Raw genomic sequence first — 27,339 nt, 5'->3', positions numbered from 1 at the left:
GACTTCTGAATATGTTGCCTTTTGAAAAGAGCCCTCAGTGCTACTGGTACCTTCAAAAGCTGCTGGTTTAGTCCCCCCAATGTACCTTTGCCTTATCACTCAAGGTCATGCCCTGATACCAGCATCCGATTGTGAGAATGTGGAAGAGTAGACAAGTGTTAGATGCATCAGCACTATCTACTTTTGCTGTGTCAGTTTCAGCAGATGCAGCTGTGAAAACAAGTTTCCTGCTCTGCATGGCCTTATAATAAAGGTATTGCTTTTGTTAATGGATTTAACTTGCAGCCTTTTAAAAAAACCCAAAAAACATTTTGCTCCGCTGCCTCCTATTACAAAGAGCTCCCTTTTGTATTTTAAAGTCACTGTTCATGATTCAGAAAGTCAGTGTATAGACTTGTGTAGTTTGAATACCTTATTTAGTTAACACAGTCATTTGAATTGGTCTTTTATCTCTCTTTTGTTCTTGCTGGTACTTAAATTGGCAGGGTCAGATTTTCTCTGAAACTGTCCTGCATACTTTTATATAACAGGGGAGGAAAGTATTCTAACTGGCAAGTGTAAGCAGAATAAATAGCATGTATCTGCTGTAGTTTATCCTTGAATATGCTGAGTCATATATCCAGTTAATCAAAAGAGACCTGCACAAGTTAAAACTTGCTCTGTAAAGGGTCTTGGTTAGTTCATTTCATTTTGGGGCATCAACATTTATACTGGACGTGATCCAGCCTAAGTTATGCTCTTCTAAGTCCCACTTAGTGCTTAACTTTGGCTGCCTCATGCACGTAACATTCCCATTGACCTGAACATGAACTCTGGCTGAATTGTGGACCCACTCGCAGTGACCCCCGCCCCAGGGAGCAAAGGACTAGACAATGTAAGGTGTACCAAACTGCATAAGACAACATCCTGGGGTTTAAAATTGTCCGCAACTTTTATGGATTATAGTTGTAGGTAGGCTTTGATTCAGGCATTGGGTATATGTTCATTCTCAGCCTCCAGTTGGGGGGGGGGCTAACACTTAAACAGTGTCATGCCTGGGATTATAGGACCTCCTCAAGATGTGGGTCTACCTAGGTGGCCCTCTGAGGCCACTGCCAAAAGACAGGTGCAGCCAGCCTTCATAGCCTGGCCCTCTAGCCACCTGATTGGCCAATTTAAAACCCAGTGCATGGCAGGCGATTCCGTCCTCCTTTGCCGCTGGCTGGGGGAATTCCCCAACTCCCAGCCACATGATGGGGAAGCCTTTGCTCTGTGGAGCTGAGGCCTGCTGTGATGGGCCGCAACTGCCGCCCACCCAGAGACTGGGTAAGTGGCCATTGTTTATGGGGGCTCTCATGAAGAAATTTTGATATTTTTTTTTCTGATAAAAGGAAGCAAGTGTCAATCACTTATGTCTGCACACAGGAAAACTTGGGAGGGGAGCGTTGCCAGTATTTTCCTTCTGACAAAATTGTGTCATACCACCTGAGGACCCCAACTATTAGTGGACATTTGAAAAGACAAAAGGTGGGCGCTGAAGAACCTTTATCTATGCATGTGGTGGTTTGTATCCCAACCAGTATTGACTGTTTGTTTGTTTGTTTATTCTAATTATTTATTAGTCGCTTTTCAGGCCCAAGTCCTCACAAAGTGGTGCATAGAGATAAATAAAACAACAGAGACCTCAGGATTCCTTACTCATTTACTTTGTTTTTAAAGAGTGGAGACATAAATGGCATAGAATAAAGTTCCAGTAGTGAAAAATGAAGTTAACCATCAGTTTAAATGATCTTCATTATTTACATAGTTTTTGTTTTTAACTGGAGATGCAGTAGCTTATATGTGAGAGGAGTGCTATTGAAAGCCTATTTTTGCAGATATAGTTCAGTGCCTATGAGCATCTGAATACTTTAAAAAATGAATTGAAATCTGTGTGCTGGGACTTCTTTTTAACACAATAATTTTTAGGTTATGGTCTACTCTTATCTCATTATTTTATGGCTGTGTTATAAATTGTAGGCAACGAAAGCATATACCATGAAATGAAAGTGCAATTATGCTTCAGTATTCCTGCAACATGATGTCTTGCTAATGTCCCTAGGGAATTTTTCAACAAATACCCTATGTTAATTACCTCAGTACCTGTATGTCTGACATGGCAAAAATCTAATAATTGCAGTGTGTGTGTGTGTGTGTGTGTGTGTGTGTGTGTGTGTAAGGGAGAGAGAAATTAGTAGAAAAGATATTCCTGAATTTACAGCTCTTTGGGGTAAGACCATTTTTTTGTGTGCAGGTTCCTCCAGTGTCTAACAGAGCATGATTCTACTATTCATTAGTTTCTGAATTCCTTCATGCCATTAAGATATAATGGAGAAGAAAAAGGTTAACCATCAAATGACATTGCATTGTAATGTTCCCCATCTAACATAAATCTTCTCTTGCAAAGGGCCATTTTAATTTTAGAATGCCAGTTTGATAACTATCCAATGTTTGTATTCTTTCAGGACGTACAAATAATATTCCTGCATATTAAACAGTATCACTGTAAGCCACATTACTGTTAACATTGGACTTAATTAAAATATAATTAGACTATGGCTTTTGCTGAGCCTCTTGCTACACTGGGGGGTTTCTCGGAAGCTCTCAGAAGGAACTAATGGGAGCCTTTCATCCATCAATATGTTTCTTTATAGACTATTCAGTCAATACCAAAGCCTTATAAGGCGCTGTATCATCACCCATTTTATGTATATATGCTATATATATGCAGCAATAGTCATGCTCAAATCTTCACATTTAGAGGACCTAGGGTGGAAAAAGTCATCAGGGTCATCTGTGAAACCCAGATATAGCTTTGCATAGGATCATGGTCATCTGTTTGCACATCTTGTCCAAAACCTTTAGAAGTTTTTGTTTCCAAAAGTTAATTATTGAAGTTGTGAGTTTTAAGTGCAGGAAACAATATCATGTGTGTGTGGGGGGGGTGTATGATTGGCTTCATTGTCTGTCCCAAAGAATGAAAGTAGCTTCATCAGACTGTATATTTTGTTTCTGTAGCAGCTGCACCCTTGTTGAAATGCTGTAAAGTATGTTTTTTATGACTGTAAACTGCCTTGGCAGTTTAATTTTATTTGTTTAGTCGTTGGCCACATCAGTAAAACATAACATGCATTAAGCGGAAATGCTCAGTAACAGTGAACAGCAGCCCACTGAAACAAACTGGAAACTGGTAAAGATACTAAAATTCCTTTCTTGTTATTAACCACCCGCTTCATTTATGCGCTTGAATATTGTATTTTGCAGTTAAAGCGTAGACATACACTCTCTGTGCCTCTGGGAAAGGGGAGCTCTGCTAAAATTCTGGTGCATTGTGAATTTTCAGAATGTAAATCAAGGGCAGTGACTGCTGCAAACCGCGGCACTGAGAGAGAGAGAGAGAGAGAGAGAGAGAGAGAAAATGTAGCTCTAATCAAGGCTTCCCCCACCTTCCTTTTGTCAGTCCCTGGAGATTTCACTCATTTCTCTCTCTCTTTGTCATTTGTGCCCCTCTCCAAATTAAAGCTGGATGATGAAGTGACTACTATTCAAGTGAAGGAACTGGACCAAGATGTGCTGGTGCTTAGGAAAGTGTCGTCACATAGCCCAGCCCCCACATCAGGGAGTGCCGAGAGTGATTGGAGGTAAGAGTTTTTTCCTTGGGTGCTCAGACACAGCCGTGCTCACAAGCTGACTGCAGAGCTCCCCTCAGCAGCCAGATGAACTCGGTCGCTGGCAGCAGAACTGAAGGGGAAAGGCAGAGCAGTATGTAGGGGGAATACCTTTGTTGTTTTTGCCCTGCAGTATGGGAAGTTCCAGGCTGAGGATCTTTGACCCGCACATAGAGAGGAAGGATTCTGCTCTGTCTCTAGGCAGGGAGCTGCCTCTGCCCACGTTTGATGTGCCTTATTTTAAATACATTGATGAGGAGGATGAGGAGGATGAATGGAGCAGCCGCTCGCAGTCCTCAACAGAGGATGACTCTGTGGACTCTCTGCTTTCTGACAGATACGTGGTGGTATCCGGGACACCAGAAAAGATTTTGGAGCACCTCCTGAACGACTTGCACCTGGAAGAAGTGCAGGACAAAGAAACAGGTAAACTGCAACCGTGAATTGTCTACTGAAAAGCAGCTGTCTGCATCCCCTGGTGTTGCTGGAACACATAGTACAAGTATTCAGCCATGTGCAAGTATTCAGTATGATGTTTCCCTGCCAGCGTTTTCACTTCAAGTGATTATAATTTACAGTACATAAGATGTTACTGTTTCATGTGCATTGTGTTTAAATTTATATTTGATCATTTAAAGCTAGTGTGTCATCAGGTTTGGGCAAAAGGAGATCAAACCTGGGAAAGAAAAGTTACTTTTAAGAAATGATTGCCCCCTCCCCTTTATCCTTTTCAGTAGCTCATTTGCATCTTGATATATAAAATGCAAGGAACTGAAAGAAGGGTGTGTGTTATGCAGGAGGTGACACGCATGAGGTAGTAAACTGAGGTTTATAGCTGCTAGGCAGATATGTCCACAGTTATTTTTGTAATGTACTCAGCAGCTACTTGTTTAATACCAACTTCTTTGAATTAATAGCTTACCTATTGCACCCATAGCAATGCTGTCGTGTACAGAATGCAATACTAATTACTCTTCTCCTGTACCATGAATCTATGCAAACTGAAGCTATTGCTATATTGATCAGGTGTCTTTATTGTGCATTTTGTGTTTCAGTACGTTTTCTTATAAATTCAGATGTTTACCATCCGTGTAGTGCTTTGACAGAGCATTCTGAGGTGTCTTGTAGACTTCGCTTCATGACACGATATGCAGCAATGTCACCTGCTGTAGTACTTATCTGTCTTTAACCAGGAATTGTAATTTTGTTCCAGCCTGAAGCAATTATTATATTGATCAGACTGCTTGACGTGCAGGTTATTTTTCAGCTTGATCTCCCGACTTTAATGCACACTTTGGTGTCACTGAAGCTCCTTTGGTAGTTTATCAGGATCACCTGCAATTTATTTACAGTTTTAATTAAAGCAGCCTGGTGGTTATCCTTCAGAGTTTTCAATATAATTGCAGAAGGACTGTGAAACGTAGTAGGCTGGAAATGGAGTTGGTCCCAGGGTTTGCTTTTTCTTATTGTTCTCAATGGAGCTTCAGTGCACATTCTTAGTGCTCTTTCCCAAATGAGATTACTAAAAATAAACACATTTACAAGGATTAAAAGGATTAAAGCATAAATAACATCTGTGAATTCCTACAGCACTCTTGAGCCAGGTTCTCTGTCCACAAATCAGTGGAATATTGTCAGGCATGAAGCATTTGTGCTTAACTGCACAATGTGGTTTTACTACAGAATAAACCAAAAGAAAAACCAAGTGTGTGATTTATTGTGCTGTCCATTGAGCTGCTTCTCTGTGGCCAGAGATTAATATTTTGTGCAGAGAAAGCACCGCTGTCTGATTGCTGTGCTTCCTCAGGTATAATCATAATAATGTTGTTTGTAATTTTACTGGTGCCAAATCATAGGCTATATAATAGAGGTGGTTCATGCCAGAATGCTCTTGGCTAGGTTGCATAGATCCCATGGGGCAAGGGGAATCCCTTCTGGTTCCTTGTGCATTTTGGTTCGGAGCAATTGGTTAACCTCTTCCCGTAGATTGCTGTCAGCTTTATTCATACATCTTTTGACTCCTCCTGAACGAGGATAGACTCCCTGGGAATGTAGTGCATTATTGTTAGATGCTTTTAGTTTCTAAAAAGAGTGCCCCCCCCCGATAACATTTAACTGTTCAACAGCTCATTGTTACGTTCCATTTCCGCCTCCTCGTTTCTCAAACTTAAACCCAGCTGCTCATTAACATTTTATTGTTCTATAGGTGAAAAATGGCCATTTGAGGACGGCTGGCTGAGATGATAATATATTTTGTGGTTGGCTGATTCCCCTCCACATCCTTCCACCCTTATCACACCCCTTGAAAGCTGATGCTGTCAGTCATGTCCATGTAGCAGGGTGCGTTTCTAAGTACAATAAATGAACTATAAATGATTTTTTTAAAAAATCTGTTAAGCAGAAAGAAGTGGCTCAATAAATTGATTTGAGATATATTTCCCGATATTACATTGTGGATGTAGGCAAAACAACTAGGCATATGAACAACTGCAGGGCGCACATTCTGGTAGCAAAGCAGCATCTCTCATCAGCTGTTCACTGCAGTCCCTTTTGCTGCTTGATGTTGAGGATCGATTCCATAAAGCTGCTCAGTAAATATAGGTCCCTTCCAAAGTCGTGTGCAGGACTTGACTTAATCAGGATTCCCCTGGCTTAGTCTAGCTGATAGATCTAAATAGTTACCTGATAGACTGGAGGCAACCTCTGGCTGGGCATTTTGGACCCTTCTGTGCTTGCCCTCAACCAGTTCAGCGTTGACTGTTGCTACCCCCAGCTTCTTCTGAACTGCCAGCCTTGTGCCTGTTCCTGTGCTCACGTTTTGCTTGTGCTGCAAGGTTGGATTGGGTAGGGCACCAGATCACTGATCCTGTAGAACAGTTTCTCTCCTAACAGTCCCTCTGAGCCCACTGCAATCCATGAGCTTTTCTAGCTGTCGTCTGAATCTGGCTGGTGGCCAGGCAATATTCTGGCAACGTTCCAATTCATTCTCTCATTATCCTCCTCCACCTTGAAGTTCGCCATGATTGGCTTCAAGTGAGCGTGCTCAAAACCAGCACATGCTATTTCAAAACTAGCACATGCTGTTTTCAGTAAGCCGAAGCCAGAGCTGCGCTACTTGTTGGCCTTAGTGAGAACTTTTGGCCGTTTGTGCACAAGGTTTGAATCAACATTTGCTTTTATGCACATCTACAATGTTTCATTTCATCTCTGAATCTGTGCATCCTTATGGTCATGTCCAGACACTTCGTGGCACATTCTTAAATGAGATACATATGAAACTGTCATATATTGAATCTAACAATTGGCCTGTATGGACCAATATCAGCTACTTAGACTGGCAGTGGCTCTCCAGCATTTTGGGCAAAAGCTATTATTCCCAGCCTGGCACGTGACATTTGTAGTTAAATCTCAGGGGTCGAGTCTGGTGCTTTCTGCAGCCGAAGCTTGTGCTCTGCCGTTGAACCATGACCCTCTCTCCAGGATGTGGATATATAGGAGTAAACAAAACATATGCAGAAGCTGCTGTAGACGTTAAGAAACAAATGGCAAAAGCCAAAAAATAAAAGCGAGCAGAGTGCCACAGGACTCTGCCCTATGTCCTGTGCTGTTTAAGATTTTTATAAATGACTTGGATGAGGACGTAGAGGGGATGTTTATCAAATCTTCAGTGGACAAGAAACTGTGAAATATAGCTAGCATTGTACGAGACAGAATCAAGATTCAAAATGATATTGACAGGCTGCAATGCTAGGCAAAAATGAGCAAGATGAAATTTCTCAGGGGTAAAGTAAAGTCTTGTGTTTTAAGTGTGTGTGTGTGTGTGTGTGTGTGTGCGCACACACACACACACACACACACACACACACACAGTCCAGGTCCAGGATGTGGGAGACCTGGCTTTGGAGCAGTAAATTGGTCTTAGCTGTACATGAGCCAGCATTGTGATGTTGCTGATTTAAAAGGCTAATGCAATCTAGCAGAAGAAGAAGAAGAAGAAGAAGAAGAAGAAGAAGAGTTTGGATTTGATATCCCGCCTTTCACTCCCTTTAAGGAGTCTCAAAGCGGCTAACATTCTCTTGTCCTTCCTCCCCCACAACAAACACTCTGTGAGGTGAGTGGGGCTGAGAGACTTCAAAGGAGTGTGACTGGCCCAAGGTCACCCAGCAGCTGCATGTGGAGGAGCGGGGACGCGAACCCGGTTCCCCAGATTACGAGACTACCGCTCTTAACCACTACACCACACAGAAGCATAGGGTCCAGATCACGAAGTAATACTTCTCTTCTGTTCAGCATTGCATCTTGAATATTGTGTCCATTTCTGCAAAACACATTTTAAGGAGGACACTGACAAACTGGAGAAGAACCATAGAATTGCAGAGTTGGAATGTACCCCGAGGGTCATCAAGTCCAAACCCATTGCAATGCAGGAATCTTTTTTGTATGTGCAGAGAAGGGTGACCAGGATGGTGAGGAGATCTGGAAACCCAATTCCCATGACTAATATTTGCTTGTTTTGCCCTGGATAGGCAAATTTTATGGGGGGGGGGGATGGGACAGGATAGGGCTCTTCAAATATCTGAAGGTCTGTTTTACTGAAGATTGAGCAGACTTGTTCTCCATTGCGCCAGAGAGCACAATTTGTACCAACGGGTGGAAATTGCAAGGAAACAGATTTCAACGGAACGTTAGGAGAAACATCTTAATAGTAAGCAGATAGAACAGACTGCCTTGGGAGGTGTTGGGCTCTTGTTTGCTGCAGATATTGTAAGCAGAGGCTAGACAGCCATCTGTCAGGGATGCTGCCTTGAGCAAAGTTTGGACCAGATGACCTCCAAGGTTCCTTCCAGCAATATCTATGATACCTTCATAGGAGGATCCCTCTCAGTCTCTCCTCCATACCAATGTGCAGTGTCTGACAAAGCACTTAAACTCCATTTCTTTCTTCTGCTTTGGTGCATAGATGTTTTTGTGGTTCAGCAAAGAAGTGGAACATAGGCTTTTGTAAGCTGAGAACACCTCTCAGTCACTTGATTTGACTGTCACAAATAAGTACACCCATTTTTATATAATATTCTTTGCAGCTTCTAAAATCAAGGTTTGTGCCTGTTGTCCTAAATTTATCAACTTTGCTTCCTTGCAGTTTCCATTCATTGTTCTGGTCCCGTCACCCACCCCATTTCTCATTATGCTGAGTGTGAAGTTTTCTGTTCTTGAAAAAAAGGGGGGGGTAGCAAAATCTTTTCTTTCTTTTTCAAATTTGTCTTCTTTATGTTCAGTCAAAATCAACCTATGTGCTCTTTGGTTTATAGACCCTCAAAGTGCCTGAAATACAAAGCAGCAAGGAATCACTTTATTTAGAGGCAAGTCAGCAGGCCATTTTAACCTAGTATTGACTTCTCTGCCAGCAACTGTCTCTGGCAAAGGTCTGTTCCAGCCTTGCTAGTGGAGATGCCAGAGATCAAAAGCTGCAATGCATGAATGTGGGTGGATGGCTGCATTGTATACTGGGATCAAGGACGGCACAGTATACCCAACTGCAGTGAAGTCATGAATGTCCATAACAAAAAAGGATTAATTACAATAACCAATTTTCAAGACATCACCTGTTCCATATTCATAGCCCTTTAATCTAATCTGAAAACCTCTGTTTCTCTCCAAAATCCTTGTGTGGGTTTTGAGGCACAGAGATTGCAGGCTGTCAGCCACTGCTGAATATTCAGCTGTTGATAGCTACGTCCTCCTAATGTTGTGATTGCACATAATTATTATATATTTCGTTGCTTTTCCTTTTGGATCATTTGCACACAGTAATATGGGGAAGTTCTTTTATTTTCTTAGATTCTGTCCACATTGTCTTTGGATGCCTGTTTCCTAACAGCAAAGCAGTATGTCCACAGTAGGGCTGGGCAATATATCAATATATCGTCCAAAACCGTTTTGAAGTTCACATTGTGATAATTGTTTCATAATATTTGTTTTTTTTCTAAAAAAATAATTTTTATTAACTGGCCAATCACATCAAATTAAATCACATCATATAAGTTCCGAATTACAAAGCCAAATTTTTAAATTTTGTTGGGGGAACCCATACTTCAAGATCCAAAGGGGAATTCAGATCATCTTCTTATTACTGCGTTAATGTCCAAATCAGTCCCAATCAGTCCAAACAAAGTTCGTAATTCTATCCAGTCTTATCTTGGTGTTGCCACATCATATCTTGTTCGTATAATTTCTCTTTTTCCTTTATGATCTCTTCTGTTAGTCTCCTTAAGCCGATAGCAAGTGTAATAATCCTGTGTGGATTTCCCGTTCCTTCACTAAGTCCAGATGGTTTCCATATATCTCCTTCGTAGATAACATCACTTTATCCATCGTAAATTTTGGCATTTGTCGCTCTTAAGTCCCACCGAGGAGTTGATTCACGATATGTAAACAACTCTATTTCTCTCTTTCTCCTCCCAGACCCAAGAGCTCCCACAATGCCTCACAAAATGGCGAACGACATTTTTTCCTGACTGCGTCACTCCAAAACTCTTAGCTTTCCAGCTTCATCTTGAAACATTGCTTTGGATCGAAAGTTTATCTCCACACAGCCTTAAATCCACAGCTTAAGTCCTTAATTTCTGACTCATTAGGGGAGGGGGATTCTTGTTAAATCACATAAAAAGGTAGAGGCAGGTTTTTCCCCCCCTCCCCCCTCAGTCATTACCGTATCTTGACGTTCTTGTCGTATTTTATTGTTGTCTTGTTATCAGAGATCTCTTCTGTCAGCAGTATTTACTCCCCTTTTTCCTTGATGTATGTGCAATTAATCATGTCCAAATTATTTCTTTTAAAGATCATTGCAACCAGCGGCGCGAATCGGGGACGGCGTCGAGGAGTGCCGAAAATCCCACAGGAGGGCTTTGTGCCTAGTGCCCCCACCTCCACAAATTCGTGGGTGGTATAGGGCACAGTAGGCAAGGGCCGTCCCCCCCATAATCCTGGGGGGGCTAAGGAGGCTAATTACCCCCATCATAGCCTCCAAATTACCTCGTGTGGGTCGGAGAGATGTTACTGTCAGCCATCTTCCGATGCGCCACCTAGTGGCCCCCTAATTGTTTCATAATATTTGAGGTGGCAATATAGCGCGAATCACAATGTGTGTAAGGGCTAGGCGATATCTGGTTTTCAACGCTGCGATAACTCACCAGCTAAACATGGCAATGTTATAAGCAGCTAAACCTCACGATATCACCAGCTAAATGGCAATGTTATCACTAGCTAAACATTGCAATCTACCACAATCTCTGAAATAAGGATGGAACTATGCAGAGGTGAACAGGACAATGCCCTGGCAACTGCTACTACTTAGGGATCTCAAACGGATAAATGACAATATTATCAGTCATTACACACTCAGTTTCATCAGCAGACAAGCCAAAATGCATCCCAACAGGACTTTTGTTTTTGAGCTTGGCTACCAAATGGTGGTATTCAGGACAATTCAAAGTACGGCAATGAGTCATAGTGAATGCAAATAATCTGAGACTGCCAGCAGACCTGCCAGGAGGCAGAAGCAGCAGTAGCAAAAACAGCTTACCATGACCACGGTACATGTAGGCAGTAGTGGCAAAAACCTGCAAGGTCTCACGGTGGCAGCACAATTAGTGGTGGCCTGTGAATTCTTGCAGCGGTGACGGGAAGTGGCAGCAGTAACTGTGGTGGCCTGCAAGGGCTCATAGCAGTGACAGGGAGCGGTGGCGGTGGCAGTGGACTGCGAGTCCTTGTGGCAGAGGCCTGCAGGGACTCATGGCAGTGACAGGAGGTGACCATAGTAGCGGCATCCTGCAAGGCCTCATGGTGACAGAAGCAGTGGGGCTTGTGAGGCCTTGCAAGTCCTCCAGGAGGTAGTAGGAGGTGGTGGCAGATGTTGTGACAGGCTGCCTCAGTGAGGCCTTGCAGGCCACCTCTGCTTCTGCCACCATCTCCTGCCGCCACCGCAAGGCCCTGCAGGCCACTGCTACTGCCACTGTCATGACAAGGCTTTACAGGCCATTGCCGCTTTTGCCACTGCTGCAAGGCTTGCAGGCCACCACTACTGCCACCACCGTGACAAGGCCTCGCAGGCTGCTGCTGCTGCCGCCCATTACTGTGGTGTGGCTTTTCAGATTGCTGATTATTATGCCGCTGCTGCCAGGCTGCCGCTGCTTCTGCCCCCACTCCCACGCTATTGTTGAGTCTGCTGCCTAGCAGGCTTGCTTTCAGTCTGGCAGTCCCAGATTATTTGTCCTCACTATGACTCATCGCCATACTTTGGATTGTCCTGAATGCCACCGTTTGGTAGCCAAGTCCAAAACCAAAAGTCTCATTTGGATGCATTTTGGCTTGCCTGCTGCTGAAAGTGACCATAAGGTGATTGATAATATCATCATTTCTCAGTTTTAGACCGTTAAGTAGTAGCAGTTGCCAGGACGTTGTCTTGTTCGCCTCTACGTAGTTCTTTCCTCATTTCAGATATCATGATACATTGATACAGTGGTACCTCTGGTTATATACGCTTCAGGTTACAGACTCCGCTAACCCAGAAATAGTACCTCAGGTTAAGAACTTTGCTTCAGGATGAGAACAGAAATCATGCTCCAGCGGCGCGGCAGCAGCAGGAGGAGGCCCCATTAGCTAAAGTGGTGCTTCAGGTTAAGAACAGACTCCGGAACGAATTAAGTACTTAACCCGAGGTACCACTGTATATCGCTAGGTTTTAGCTGGTGATATATTACAATATTGATATACAGTTATCGCCCAGCCCTAGTCCACAGAGATGAAATGATTCAGAAACTTACACCTGTGTGGTGTTCATGCAAGAAAAATCTACTAGGTGTGTGTAGTGGTATCATGTTTTCAGGATTTAAGATCATAATAATTTTTTATATCCAAGTGAGGCTTATGCTTCCACCTCTGCCCACTTTTCATAGACTGAAATATGTATGTTTTCGTTCAATATTTGCCTCATATACTGGATAAGCAGAGTGTGCTGGGGGAGAGTATTTGTCTACAATATTGTAAAGAGTGTTCATAGAGGGGAAAAATTCTTATGAAACAAGTAGCTTGTAAGGAGCATGACCTATATAAACGACATCAGGCTTATTCTTAGTAGCAGTAGTAACAGCATTAATACTACAAGTTGTTTTTAAAAAGTTTTACGAAGACTCAACCCACTGAGATTAAAAGGTATAACTAACTTAGGTCCATTAATTTCATTGGGTCTATTCAGAGTAGTTGGAGACAACCCTAAGAGTTGTGTGGTTTTGTTTTGTTTTGTTTTTAAATATTCCCAGCACTCAAGCAAGTCTGCAGAATTGCTTTTGGACCCTGAGAATTCCAAATTTGTGGTTCTTTTTCTGCATCATTGTGGAAAGATCTAAGGCCCACCTAACCCCATAAAAAGCAGCAATATATAGAATAGAATACATTGCTCCTCCTCTTCCTGCATTCATTTTTTCCCATCCTCTTGCAGCCACTCTGCACAGTCCACTTCATCTGAAATTCCCTATGTAAAGATTGCAGTGTAAAAACAGTGAGCCTTGTACCTTTATACAGATGTATATAGTGTGAGCACTGTACTGTATATAGCTGTAGTATTCAGGAGAGTATTGTGTCTGGAATCAGGGACATCTTGCCTCTGGAAACCAGTTGCTGGGAAACCAAGCACTTAAAGAGGACTATTGCTCTCATATCCTGCTTGTGAGCTGCTCAGAGGCAATTGCGTGGCCACTGTGGAAAGTGGGATGCAATGCTAGATGGGTTCTTCGTCTGAGACAGCATAGTTCTTAACAGTGTGTGCTGTTGCCACTGAACTCTATAAGGAGAAAGAGAGAAGATAAGTGGAAGGACTCACTTTCGCCCATTTTGTTCAGTGTTGACTGTGCTGATCAGCAGCAGCTGTTTAGGACTTCAAACAGCAGTTTCTCTCAGCCCTGCCTGGATTGGCCATGTGACTCTCTGCCCCAGTAACAAATCAGTGGTCAGCTTAAATTCAGATCTCTTATTGTCTCTTATTATCTCTTACTGAGTTATCCAAGCTGTTTCTATTCTGGGATGTTGCACCTTGCTAGCCAGTAGTCAAGTATTTAGAGTTGGCCTTCCCAGTGAGAAGTCCTAACTATGTCTACTGGCGAACAATAATCTTTTTATACCCTGGACAAATGCCTTTGTTTCATATGTAGTAATATAGTAATATAGTAATATAGTTTAGCATTCCTCTGGTCGTATTCCGTAGGCTCAGTATAAATGACAACTGTTACAAAACACATGTCAACCTGACTAGTGAAAATGAAGCAGTTTAATAAGCTATATTCAAAACTTGCATGGAATCTGCTTCCTAATTTTAAACAGCAAGCCATATCTTGCAGGCCACAGGTGTGTAAGAATTCACCCCTTCCCATGATGCAACAATCCTTGAATGCTGGGGCCTTTTTCCTTAGCAGCTGGGAATGTTTCCGTACTTGGAGAATGCACATTTATTTGACTTATCATATATAAAAATACTACAGAATACAAGAGCACCGAATGCACCAAATTGCAGAACAAAACCCTTACTTTCAATGAGAGAGCACAACCCTCTTTCTGTGTTTATTGTTCACATTCATTCCAGTGTTTCCAGTGTAGCATAGGCTCAAAGGTTTCTAGTACAAAGATTTTCTTGTTTGTAATGTTTTCTGTGAAGTATAAAAGCGTATATTCATTGCCGTCCCACAGCATTTGAAGGATGGCAAAGTTAAAAAACAGCACTCCTTTGCAATATGTTTATTAACAAGTTGAGCAAAGCTTCCGTCCTTATCTCTCTAGCATTCTTCCTCTCCCTTTTCCATCAACTCACACTAATAAAGATGTAAGAGGTGGGGCACCCCAAGGATCTGTATTGGGGGATGGTACTTTTAAACTTATCCATGAATCATCTGGAGTTAGAGTGAGCAGTGAAGTGGACAAGTTTGTGGATTACACCAAATTATTATGGTGGTAAAAGGATCTCTCCACACCAGGGAAATGAGCAATATAACTGTTTCCAAGCATCTATTTCTGATGATAATGAGAACTAGAACTACGTGTTATCAGAATACTGGTGACGCGATGCTCCACATTGGCCGCTTACCCCATACAGCCATGGGCGGCCCATCGCGATGCCTCCCCCATCAATGCGAAGCCGTGTCATGTTTTCCCCATTAGTTTCTCTTCCCTGGTCGCCGCAGTGCCTGCGGGGTTCCTGCCAAACCCAGATTTGTAATTTCTGGTCTTGTGCAGCAACCTGTGGGGCGGACCATGCGGGTGGAGGCTCTGCTCCGCTTCAAATGGTTAAAAGGTGTCTGGCGCTGCTCTTGGCAGCGCAGTCAGTCCCAGAGCATCACCCGCCCAGCCCACCCTCTCATCTCTCTCTTTCTTGCAGGCTAACCTCTTTTCTTTCCAGATATGGTCTTAACGATGGTTGCTGTTTTTGTAGGGCCGGGAAGGAATTTTCCTTCACCATAGCAATTGTCACAACTTTGGCAGTTTAGGTCTTGGGACAGAATCCTTTAGCCTAACATCTATAGAAAGGACTTACCCGTTTCCTTCGGCAGCAGTAACAGGGTACTTCATTCGAGGAGTCATGAGGGGAGTCTCTGTTCACAAGCGCACAATGGGTGGGCCATAGAGCCCCCCATAGCAATTTGGAGAGGGATCAACTGCATAAACGCGTGTTTTGCGTTGGTCCCATCTTCCCCCAAAATGACCCTGTCATGCCTCAGACCCCCAGCAAGGGGATGAAAGGGATACATGCCCAGTGCCTATGCCAAGGTTTACCTACATCTGAATTCAATAAAGTTGTGGCCATTTTAATCCCAAATATGTTGTCATGTCTACTCATTTATCTGAGGCCTGGCTCCTGGGGGACGGGGAACTGTCAGGGTACGCAACTCCTCATGACCTCCCCCAGTACCTTCATATAGATGTTAGAGCAAGTTGTGAGGAACCTTTTCTGGACTTGTCTGTTTTTAAATTAGCAATGACCAACAGAAAACATTTTTTTTCAGATTGTTCTGTGGGTCTGGGAAACAAATCATGGCTACAGACAGTTCGTTCAAAGTTTTTTTTAGCAACCTAGTTGGCAATGTGTGAAGTTGGCCAGTGTTTGCATTGTGATGTGAACACTTGACAGTCCACCAGGGTCTCAAAGCATAGATAGTTTTTGGTGAATTACATAGCCTGGTCCCAAGCAATTTGGGATTTATAGATTAAAACTGGCAGATTGAATTCCTGGGGAATAGTGGAGTGAAATAGCTATCTTTTAAGTAAAACACCGCCACCAATATTTAGTAATGATTCATTTAAACTAATCACACAAGCAACAAATCTAAGTAAACATGGAACAGTTTGGTCACGCAACTGAGGTCGCACCTCTTTAAGGATGAAAATGTAACTTGATCAGCATCAAATAAAAGAGCTCTTTCATGAAGGTGTAGCATTAATCTATTGCATGGAGCAGATGGCTGGAAGGAACAATGAAGGCTACACAATGGGTCTTTGCACAGTAATACTGTGTTTTTGCTGTCTGAAATTGTAGCTTTGGCAGTTGCTGTGAATAGCCCTAGGCTACTAAAATACAAATAATGTTTATCCTGCTTGCATTGTATCTGTGTATCATCTTTAAACAGAACAAGCAAATACTTTTATTATTGCTTTTATTGCAGTGTCACTATGAGGCTGTAACATCAGCTTGCAGTTTGAAGTTGTCATGGTTTTCTTGTGTGAAAGGAAATCTCTCCTTGCATTTCCTTGGCTTTGTCATTAATAATAGTGGAAGATGTATTTTTAATTATGTATTAGCATGCACTGATATGGTATATTTGCATCTGTATGCTATATTGTTTCATGTCCTTGATAATAATTACGCGTGTAGTACTTTCATTGATGTTAATAAGTCTTAAAAGCAGTTTAAGTAAGAATAATTAGGACATTTAGAGAATAGAAGCGTAAGTTAAATGCAGAATAATTTAGTGTTTGGTTAGACCAGATCGGGACCACTGTTTTTTGTAAAACATTAAAGAGCAAGAAAAGGAAGCTTTAGCTGCCATTTAAGAGTGATATCATTTTTTTGAAAAAAAATACAGGCGGCCCCACCCTACTTTCTACAGAGGTCATCCATTAGGGCAACCAAGGCCCGACACAGTTCCATTAAGCAGCTTCACTGCTGTGTTCCGCGTTAGCTGTAACTTCTATGTCATCTTCAAAGACAGCCCCACATGGAACGCATTGCAGTGACCAATAGGTTAATAGAGCACAGACTACTGTGGCCAAGGTACCTCTTTTCAGGAACAGCTGTAGCTTGTGTGTCACTCAAAGTTGGCCAACAGAACTTTGGGGTCACTTGGGCCTCCAGATGGATTTGGAGTAATCCCAGAATACACACCTCCTGCTTTAAAGAGAGTGCCATTCCATCTCCGCCAGGTAATTTGCCCAAGTCCCAGACATGAGAACTGCCAACCACAGAACTTCCATCTTGTTGGATTCAGTCTCAGTTTATTGTCCCTCATCTAATCTGTTACAGTGTCCAGACAGCAATTCAGCGCCTTCATAGACTGACTCATATGGTATATTAATGGCACCCAGTGCTAATGCATCTGACCTCGCTCAGTCACTTCATATAAGCCAGTGTTTGGGAACCATTTTCTGTTTGATGCCTGACTTCTTGTGTGGAACCTTCCACTGGCCACATCCAGGTAGTGGGTGGGACAAAAGACAAAAGTGGATGGAACAATGGATGTGATTCTTTTGTACTGTAGATCAGTGTTCCCCAACCTTGAGCCTCCAGCTGTTTTTGGACTACAATTCCCATCATCCTTGACCACTGGTCTTGCTAGCGAGGGATTATGGGAGTTGTAGTCCAAAAACAGCTGGAGGCCCAAGGTTGGGGAACACTGCTGTAGATGACATTCCCACCACAAAAAAACAGAGGTTTCTATGCTGATAAATGCCCCACTCTCCATTCTCCCTCAGCACTCAAGAAGGTAGAGGGCAAGGCAGGGTATGCAGCCTGTCGAGAGTCTCAAGGGTTGGACACAGAGGTCTGGCTTGAGGTTCCACACCCATGAAATAGATATTACAACATGGTGGCCCTGCAGTACCCCATTTATAGTTTTGCTCACCGTCCCTTATGTGAGAGGTGTTAATTTTTTGCTGCTTTCTCTCCTCCTTGATGAACAAAAGGAAACTGCACAGTAATACCACAATTCCATGCATGTGTGCTCAGAGGTAAACCCCGCTGAGTTTGCTCCCAGGTTTGCAGCCTAATTCTCTTTCTATTTTATAAGCTCCAAGCTTCCAAAGGCTCCTTACTTATCGCACTATTTTTGGCCTGTATGAATTGTTTATGGCTTCTGTTGGAAGTAAAGCAAGCCAATACTGGCACAGAAATGCAAGATTTCTTTCCAGCACATTACTAGCATCTTTATTTTTGTACCAAAAAAGGGATGTGGACGCCAGCCGCCAGCCAAAATTAATTCGGAAGCTTAGATTGCAAGGCTTCCTGGCCAACGTGTCCCAATCTTAAGTCAATGAACTTGGAGAAGTATTCAATAGTAATCAGAGAAAAACATAATGAAGCAATCTCTGTCATTTACTGTCAATGGAATGTGCTCAATACAACTAGGACAAAAAGAAAATGTTGCTTGTTTTGATGGGTGGTGGGAAGAGGGGGATGCCAGTATAGTGATGATTTGCTGTGTTTCAGTCTTGAAAGCAGAGATGGGCAGTGGTCTGCAAGGCTCTTTATATGACTGAGAACCCCACATTTCATTCTTAAGTTATCCTTTGAAAACGTGAGTGGAAAAAAAAGTAATTAATCGGCAGTGCAGTCTTATAGCTGTCTATTCAGAAGTGAGCTCCGTGGACTAAATGTGGAGATCAGAGCCTAAAGATCAGAGCCTTTATATCCAAATATAATGAGCTGAATTCTACACTTGTATATTATAAGTTTAAATATAGTAATAATAGCCAATTACGAGTATTATACAGTTAAGGATTAACTTTGTCTTATAAAGTGGATACATATTCTATGTTTATGCCTGGCCTTTTTTGTTGTTGTTGTTGTTGTTGAATCGGGGGATACACATTTATATGTGTTTTATTTTTTATTTATTTATTGTTTTATTTAGCTGTCAATTTTACTTTAACTAGCTGTATGCTTTATTTGTGCATCTAATTTCTTCAAACTGTGACTGTAACAATAGTAGAGGTAAAAATAATAATAATAATAATAATAATAATAATAATAATAATAAAAAAAAACCCATTCAGCTGTGTTCATGTAAATCAGGAGTGGGAAACTTGTGGCCCTCCAAATGTTGCTGGAGTTCAACTCCCATCATCCCTGACCATTGGAACTGATGGGGGTTGTCGTTCAGTAACATCTGAAGGGTACTGGGTTAGGCTTTGTTGTTGTTTAGTTGTTTAGTCATGTCCGACTCTTCGTGACCCCATGGACCAGAGCACGCCAGGCACTCCTGTCTTCCACTGCCTCCCGCAGTTTGGTCAGACTCATGTTTGTAGCTTTGAGAACACTGTCCAACCATCTCGTCCTCTGTCGCCCCCTTCTCCTTGTGCCCTCTATCTTTCACAACATCAGGGTCTTTTCCAGGGAGTCTTCTCTTCTCATGAGGTGGCCAAAGTATTGGAGCCTCAGCTTCACGATCTGTCCTTCCAGTGAGCACTCAGGGCTGATTTCCTTACGAATGGAGAGGTTTGATCTTCTTGCAGTCCATGGGACTCTCAAGAGTCTCCTCCAGCACCATAATTCAAAAGCATCAATTCTTCAGCGATCAGCCTTCTTTATGGTCCTACTCTCACTTCCATACACCACTACTGGGAAAACCATGGCTTTGACTATACGGACCTTTGTTGGCAAGGTGATGTCTCTGCTTTTTAAGATGCTGTCTAGGTTTGCCATCGCCTTTCTCCCAAGGAGCAGGCGTCTTTTAATTTCGTGACTGCTGTCACCATTTGCAGTGATCATGGAGCCCAAGAAAGTAAAATCTCTCACTGCCTCCATTTCTTCCCCTTCTATTTGTAAGGAGGTGATGGGCCCAGCGGCCATGATCTTAGTTCTTTTGATGTTGAGCTTCAGACCATATTTTGCGCTCTCCTCTTTCACCCTCATTAAAAGGTTCTTTAATTCCTCCTCACTTTCTGCCATCAAGGTTGTGTCATCTGCATATCTGAGGTTGTTGATATTTCTTCCGGCGATCTTAATTCTGGCTTGGGATTCATCCAGCCCGGCCTTTCGCATGATGAATTCTGCATATAAGTTAAATAAACTGGGAGACAATATACAGCCATGCCGTACTCCTTTCCCAATTTTGAACCAATCAATTGTTCCATATCCAGTTCTAACTGTAGCTTCTTGTCCCACATAGAGATTTCTCAGGAGACAGATGAGGTGATCAGGCACTCCCATTTCTATAAGAACTTGCCATAGTTTGCATCTAGATAATGGTAATATTACAGGTTATCCCAGCTATGAGATAGCTATGGAAATGGGTGCAGACCAAACTTTCCTGGAAGAAGTTATTTTTCTACATATGATTGGAAATCATCCAAGCTTTGATTTCTGAGCATAAATAGGAACAAAAGGATGAGCTGGAGCACAGTGAGTCACTACTTGCCTGTCAAATGAAATAGTTACCATCTCTTGAATTATTAGCAGACTTTTATATAAAATGCAGACTTTTATTCTTCACCCCTAGGCAATTGGGGCCTGGATAGCTTCTAGTGATTATTCCTAGTCCATAAATAAAAAGACATAAATGATGGTGCAAATATATTGGAACTGCAGTATATTTTTTCCATCTAGTATGGATGCATGCCACTTAAAATAAAGGGATGTTTAATCAAACTTTTTTTTCATGTTCGGGTAACTTCAAGTTAGCAACCATGTTTAATAGTTGCAGTGATTGGTACATAACTCTGGCAAAAGATATTAACTCTCTTTTCAGGCTTCAAAGTAAGGTCAAGCATACTGAATGCTGACTACTTAAATATTTCCCAAAATGGGAATATTAATTTACCGAGTGTAGGATAAATTAACTAATTTGGGTACCCTAATGCCTAAAATAAATAGATGACTTGCTCTTTTGGTGCAGAGAGACTTCTATGCATCCATTGTTGGAGGATACAGCTGTGCGGCAATTACTTTAATGCATTATCAGCACGTTACACATTGGGAGGAAAAGGTCCATGAACACAGAAAACCAATGTAATTTTCATTTTCTCTCTCTCATATTGTGTCCTTATGTTGGTGTAACATTTTTCATTTTAAAGCCTAGTTTTCGCTTTACAGCTTTCTTCAAATAGAAAAGCTATACCCACATAAACTGCAAAGATGCGCATGTCCACAGTTGGGCATATGAATTATTGTTATTCAAAACAAAAATTGAGTATAACTATATGATTCCACATGGGACGCGGGTGGCGCTGTGGGTAAAACCTCAGTGCCTAGGACTTGCCGATCGTATGGTCGGCGGTTCGAATCCCCGCGGCGGGCTGAGCTCCCGTCATTCGGTCCCAGCTCCTGCCCACCTAGCAGTTCGAAAGCACCCCTAAGTACAAGTAGATAAATAGGTACCACTTTATAGCGGGAAAGTAACACCGTTTCCATGCGCTGTGCTGGTGCTGACTCACCAGAGCAGCTTCGTCACGCTGGCCACGTGACCCGGAAGTGTCTTCGGACAGCGCTGGCTCCTGGCCTCTTAAGCGAGATGAGCACGCAACCCCAGAGTCGGTGACGACTGGCCCGTACGGGCAGGGGTACCTTTACCTTTACCTTTATATGATTCCACAGAGGCTCAGTGCAGAAATACAAAAGACCCACCCTCTTGGAAGGGAATTTCACTATCCCTCTTTAACTGCGGTGTTAAGCATGAATGCAAAGCAGAATTCCCACTTACGGTAGGTAGGATTTGAAACCAGGGTGAAGTGCTGAAATTTGTTTCAATTCCTGGTTTGGCTTAATGTTCATGCTAATGTAATTGCTAATCACAGATGGGAAAGGGGAAGTTCACTTCTGAGAGAAACATGAATCAGGAGGAAGTAGACATCCTTTAGCCCATTTACAATCTCTTAATTGTGGTCAAGAGCATGGGGGCATTGAATGTTTGGTCATGCAATTGTAACTGGTATTAAAAGCATGTTTCCAGCAAAAGAGGTCTAGCTGCTGTTTCAGTTCACCACTGTAATAATAGGCTGCTAAAGTACATATATTCCAATGCTTCGGTGTCTTTGTTGCTGGTCCTTTTTAAAAAATAACAACACCGCCTCCTTATTAAAACCTGATGGGCAATGCATTTGCACTACTGAAAGATTTGGAACATTGCACAGATTTTTCAGAAGTCATGTCTAGAGAACCCCCAGCCTGGCAATTTTCTACCCTGAGGCATGACTGTTAATTTATCTCATTTTATGAATTTTAGTTTAAGGAAGTGATAAACAACCTTGAGCCAGAGAGCAATGGATATCTAACATGTTTTTTAAAATGTTTGCTGAAGCCCTGGTTGATTCCCCTCCCCCCGTGTTAAAATAGCAAAAATACATCTTCTTACTGAAGCAGGACTGTCTTTTCAGTCTTTTCAGATGTATAGTGGTACCTCAGGTTACATACGGTTCAGGTTACAGACTCCGCTAACCCAGAAATAGTGCTTCAGGTTAAGAACTTTGCTTCAGGATGAGAACAGAAATCGTGCTCCTGCGGTGCGGCAGCAGCAGCAGGAGGCCCCATTAGCTAAAGTGGTGCTTCAGGTTAAGAACAGTTTCAGGTTAAGTACGGACCTCTGGAACGAATTAAGTACTTAACCTGAGGTACCACTGTTTTCTGTATGTGTTTCACAAGGCATCTTTTCTATTACTTAAAAGGAAAAGGGCTTTTTTTAAAATAAAGACAAATCTTTATCAAAAACTCTTATCCATGAGCATCTGAAACTTACAGACTTTAAAACAGAGATTTGTAAGTTGTGTTAGGTCTCTTGGTTCTAGCTTAGGTATGGGGAACCTTTGGCCCTCCAGTTATTGCTGAACTACAACTGTCATGCTTGTTGCAGCTGATGGGAGTTATAGTTCAGCATCTGTTCTAACTCCTCCATCCTAAACAGTAATTTAAGGACTGCTATTATTTCAGGCCAACATTCAGTTTTATATCACACTTATAACTCACATTTTTTGAATACTTGTGATTCAGCATGTTAGTATTACAAGTTAATACCCCACACCCCACCCCAGGTTATGGCTTTGTGTAGATTTATTTAAAATTATACGTCTGTGTTCCCTACATATTGAAATGTTAAAACCCAGTGTGGAATTGATTTGGGTTCAGAGTGCTGCAGAGTTTTCAAAGGAAGCTGATTAGCATGAGCTATTGTTATGCAGAATATAATGATGATATTATAAAACTCTCGTCTGTCACCGACCCAGGTGGTCTTACGATATGGCTGCACAGAAATGGCTGTGTAACGGTGGAAGTTGCAATTTGTAATTAAAATCGTTTTAACAAAAACAGAAGCAAGTAAAAGAACAAAAAGACCTGAACAGAGCTGAGAAATATCTAGGAACAGAAATGAAATTGCTTCAAGCAGGCATTCCCAAACTTGGGTCTCCAGCTGTTGTTGGACTACAATTCCCATCATCCTTAGCAAATAGGACCAGTGGTCAGGGATGGTGGGAATTGTAGTACAAAACCAGCTGAAGACCCAAGTTTGGGAAACCCTAGCTAAAAGTAAAGTATCAGTAATAAACCTTAGAGTATTGATGCTTTATTTGTGGAATGCCAACAACTGTTCCAAGACCTGTCATCTTAGTTCTTAATACTAGTCTGTTGACCGTGAAAGTATAGTTGGCATAATGGGATTTGTGTTTAGATACCAGATTACCTTGTCCTTATTTTTTCCAATTCCTAATATTCCCTTATCTGTGCCTCGGTTGATAACAATGCATCATGGCCAGGTATTCCTTTTCTCCAATGTGTGTGGTTTTTTTGCAATCCAAAATCTCTCCCCTCTTCCCGCTGCTTGAATTGATTCCTGGCCCAGATTCTCTTAGGAGCCCTGGGGCAACAGACCAAGTGCCCTTCTAGTCCAGAGTCCTGTTCCCACAGTGACTAGCAGGTTCTATTTAGCTACCGGAGGCACCAGATTAAATAGCTTTACAATGTCATAAGACCGTGGATATTAGCCATTGCCACATCTTGTAAAAGCAACTTCACAAGTTAAAGAAATATGTCATTTTCTGTCATAAATCTCCTGAAAGTCAGCTTCAATTGGTGACTGGGAGTTATTTTATTGAAGAGAGAAGAGGGAGGAATCTTCCACCCAGTGTACATTGAATAGTGTTAAAAACCTCTGTAATGTTTCCCCTCAGATATATTTTATTATAGTTAAATTCCTTTAAATGCATTAGCGTAGGGAAGAGTTAGATCATTGTGGTTGACCTTTTCTGCACCTTTTTTCAGCCCTACAATCTATCTTCTCAGAGATGAGACGACCAGAACATGCTGTATTCTGACAGGAAAGAGGGCCAAGGAGCAGGGAAACGAGCTCATGACATCATAGCCACTATAGACATGTGGGATTAGTGTTCCTTTCCACCTCGTTTTCTCAAATGGGTTTCTCTTCTCTTCTCTTCAAAAGGTGGTAGGCGGGCAAAGGCAAGTAGATTGATGGGTTTGACATAGAAAGCAGATTAGACTAGTCTGCACACTGCCATCAACACCCAGCATCTGTAGGGGCTGACAAGAACCCATCAGGGTCCACCTCAGATGCTTGCTGTAGATTCCCCCTCTAAAATTTCAGACCTTGGTGCTCCAACTGGGTCTAGCTGCCATTTTAATTTCCCATAAGGCCCATATTGGGAGAATGGTGGGGAATGGCGGCTAAATTTAGCTACCTAGCACAAGTTTGAGTACAGCCAGTGGTCATCATGGCCAGGTAAACCCATTGTCAGAGGGCACTTTTCCCAGGAGTTGGCCCTGCCAGCTACTCTTAGCATTGAATAGAAAATGTGGTTATGTGTTGCTCCGATGTCAATGTTTCCCATTTGTTTCACCTTTCAATTAGTAGAGGATGAGCTCATGCCAGAAGGAAAGAGAGCAGCAAGGCTTGCGCCTGAACACGTCTGTGGTACACACCCCAATGGTGGTGGAAATTCAGAGGTGCCATGGCTGTGTTGTGCTCCTTCAGTATGCACTGAAGGAAGTTTAGTAAAGGCCCCGGTTTCAGGGAGAGAGAGCGAGAGAGACACTTGTGATAAATTATATGCAGTCTACAGTGCCAAATAGGGTCACAGGAGATGTGAGCATAAAATGACAGTCTTCAAACTTCTGCATACTAAGCCCTGCTTTTATGTGTAGTCTGTCATCTGGTCACTGTTTTGCCATGCTATTCCCCTCCTACATTAAACTTTAATTCTGTCACAATCCATCATACGGGATAAAAGCTGCAAGTGAGATGTATATTCGCTCCTCTTGCAGAGAAACCTGCTTGAAACCCGCCAATGATAAAATAAATCTCAACGCAGTTTCCCAGGGCACTCCCAGGACACAAAATAACATCTTGTTTTTCATCTCAAACCACACATGTGCGCACGCACACAGACAACATTTATAAAATAAAAATTGGTTACTACTTACTTATTTATAGGTCATCCTAAAATGTATTTGTGACAGGTTCAAGGCAGACAAAAACAAATTTGTCATACATCATACAGTTAACATGAAATTAATTGCTGCAAGATGAGTACTAGCTTAGATGGCTTTACTGAAGAGTTTAACAAATTAATGGAATATGATTTTTTATCATTCATGTATTAAAATTATATCTTTCCTTCCCACCCAAAGTAGCCAGGACAGCATGATAGGACTATCAGTGGCTATTAGCCCTGGTCATTTCTTTCTTTTATAAGAAGTTTTGTTAATTTTCAATGTATAAACACAATTACATAGAGTTTCCCTCCCATCCCAACTCCCCCCCCCCTTTCCTCCAGGACAGATCAGTCTATTAAGTTTTGCCAAATCCAGTTTGTGTTTCCAGTGGTAGCCATTTTTCAGGATTATCAATTGAATATTTTATAAGAGCATGCCAAATTTTAATAAGGCCAGTGGAATTATCAATGGAATGTTTTATAAAAGAATGTCAAATTTTAATAAACTCATCTGTCTCTTGTATTGTTCAATCCAATGAGATATAAGCAGAGGTTCCATTCCTTTCTGTGCTACTAGTATGCATGCCGCCACCAGAAGAAAAGTGGTTAATTATTTGTAACAGACATCCAGTTGCTCTTCTCTGAAAATGATTAATAGCCCCAAACTTGGGGTACATTCTACATGTTGACCCCGTGATACGGCTTATGTCCATAAATACACTCTGCTAGAAGGGCTGTACATGGTCACATGCCCACCACATGTGGAATGTTGTACCTATCCTGTTGCAGCCTCTCCAGCACTGGGGTGGGAGTGTTTTGCTGATGTAGCTATATCCTAATGGTGTCAGATGCCATCGATGTAGTAATTTAAATGTGTTCTCTCATACGCGAGTTGACACTGATTTAAAAGGTTTTTTAGCCCTCAAATTATTCCAGTGCACCTCCTCAGTTTATATATCTAGGTTAGATTCCCATTGTCATTTTATAGAATTACGTTGTCCAATTGTTAACTCATTAATTATTTCGTGAAGTGTAGATAGTAGCTTTTTTAATGTTTGTTTGTGTCTAAAATTAAATTTTTAAATGATGCTAGGAGTTTCATAGAATGTGCTTTAATTATCATTTCTTGAAGAGGCTTCTGACCCAAAGGCTTTAGACTCTGGGTGTTGTCACAATACCTTGGAAAAGAAAGATACCAACAGAATAGTGAAAATGGATCTGGACCTGGGTGATATACAGATTGCAGCTCATTCAAGGAAAAAAATAATGTGTAATATTGGACAAATCATGTTATGGCCTCTGTTTTCTTCCAGCTGGAAACTGTAAAATATAATTATGATCCCTTGTCATGGGGGAGTGCTCTCATTTGTGAGGATAAATGAAGAATTATTATATTATACAATACAGTACTATATTGAGTTAGAATAATTCCCCAGGCAGCTGATCTAGGTTGGATTTGGGAAATTGTGATGTTTTACTATGCACTTTGCTTCCATTGTTTCTTCTGTTTTTGGAAGATGGCTAAAATCACCTTGAACCCACCTTTTTGTATAAAAATACAAGTAGTTATATGTTAATGCAACTCATCCAGAGCTTCTGCCAGTGGAAGCGTTGCCCCATCAACCTCAGTCAGTTCTCAGCCCAGCCCCTGTCTGCCTGGATTGTGCTATAAAATACAGTAGTACCTCGGTTTTTGAACGTCTCTGTTGACGAACATTTCAGTTTTTGAACGCCTTAAACCCAGAAGGAAATGCTTTGGTTTTTGAACATGCCTTGGAAGTCATACATGCCACGCGGCTTCCGCTGAGTGTAAGATCCTGAGGCCTAGCTGTTGGCTATTGAGTTTTCGGTTTTCAAACATTTCAGAACTCGAACGGTTTTCTGGAATGGATTAAGTTCGAAAACTGAGGCACCGCTGTATTGTTATAGGATGCGAATGTATGTGTGAGATAGAACAAAGAGG

General features: G+C 41.9%; 1 protein-coding gene and 1 long non-coding RNA gene across 3 annotated transcripts in view; both read left to right on the top strand.

Annotated features, from left to right (window-relative positions):
- RAPGEF5 (Rap guanine nucleotide exchange factor 5) overlaps nt 1–27,339 on the top strand; it is a 136,943-nt gene that overhangs the window by 71,017 nt on the left and 38,587 nt on the right. The window contains exons 10-11 of one of the 2 annotated variants that reach the window (XM_079947974.1): nt 3,541–3,659; nt 4,024–4,112. In XM_079947974.1, coding sequence (XP_079804100.1) covers nt 3,541–3,659; nt 4,024–4,112 — 208 coding nt within the window. Of the gene's footprint in view, nt 1–3,540; nt 3,660–3,683; nt 4,113–27,339 lie in introns of those variants that run through there. The other variant, XM_079947975.1, reaches the window with a different exon arrangement.
- LOC307199861 lies at nt 11,906–26,951 on the top strand. Its single transcript, XR_013832246.1, has 3 exons — nt 11,906–12,080; nt 20,837–20,949; nt 24,190–26,951. It is a non-coding gene; the product is annotated as an uncharacterized lncRNA (long non-coding RNA).

The sequence above is a fragment of the Podarcis cretensis genome (genome assembly GCF_951804945.1).
Source record: "Podarcis cretensis genome assembly, chromosome: 12".
Classification (NCBI taxonomy): domain Eukaryota; kingdom Metazoa; phylum Chordata; class Lepidosauria; order Squamata; family Lacertidae; genus Podarcis; species Podarcis cretensis.
This window is presented reverse-complemented; position numbering and strand designations above follow the sequence as displayed.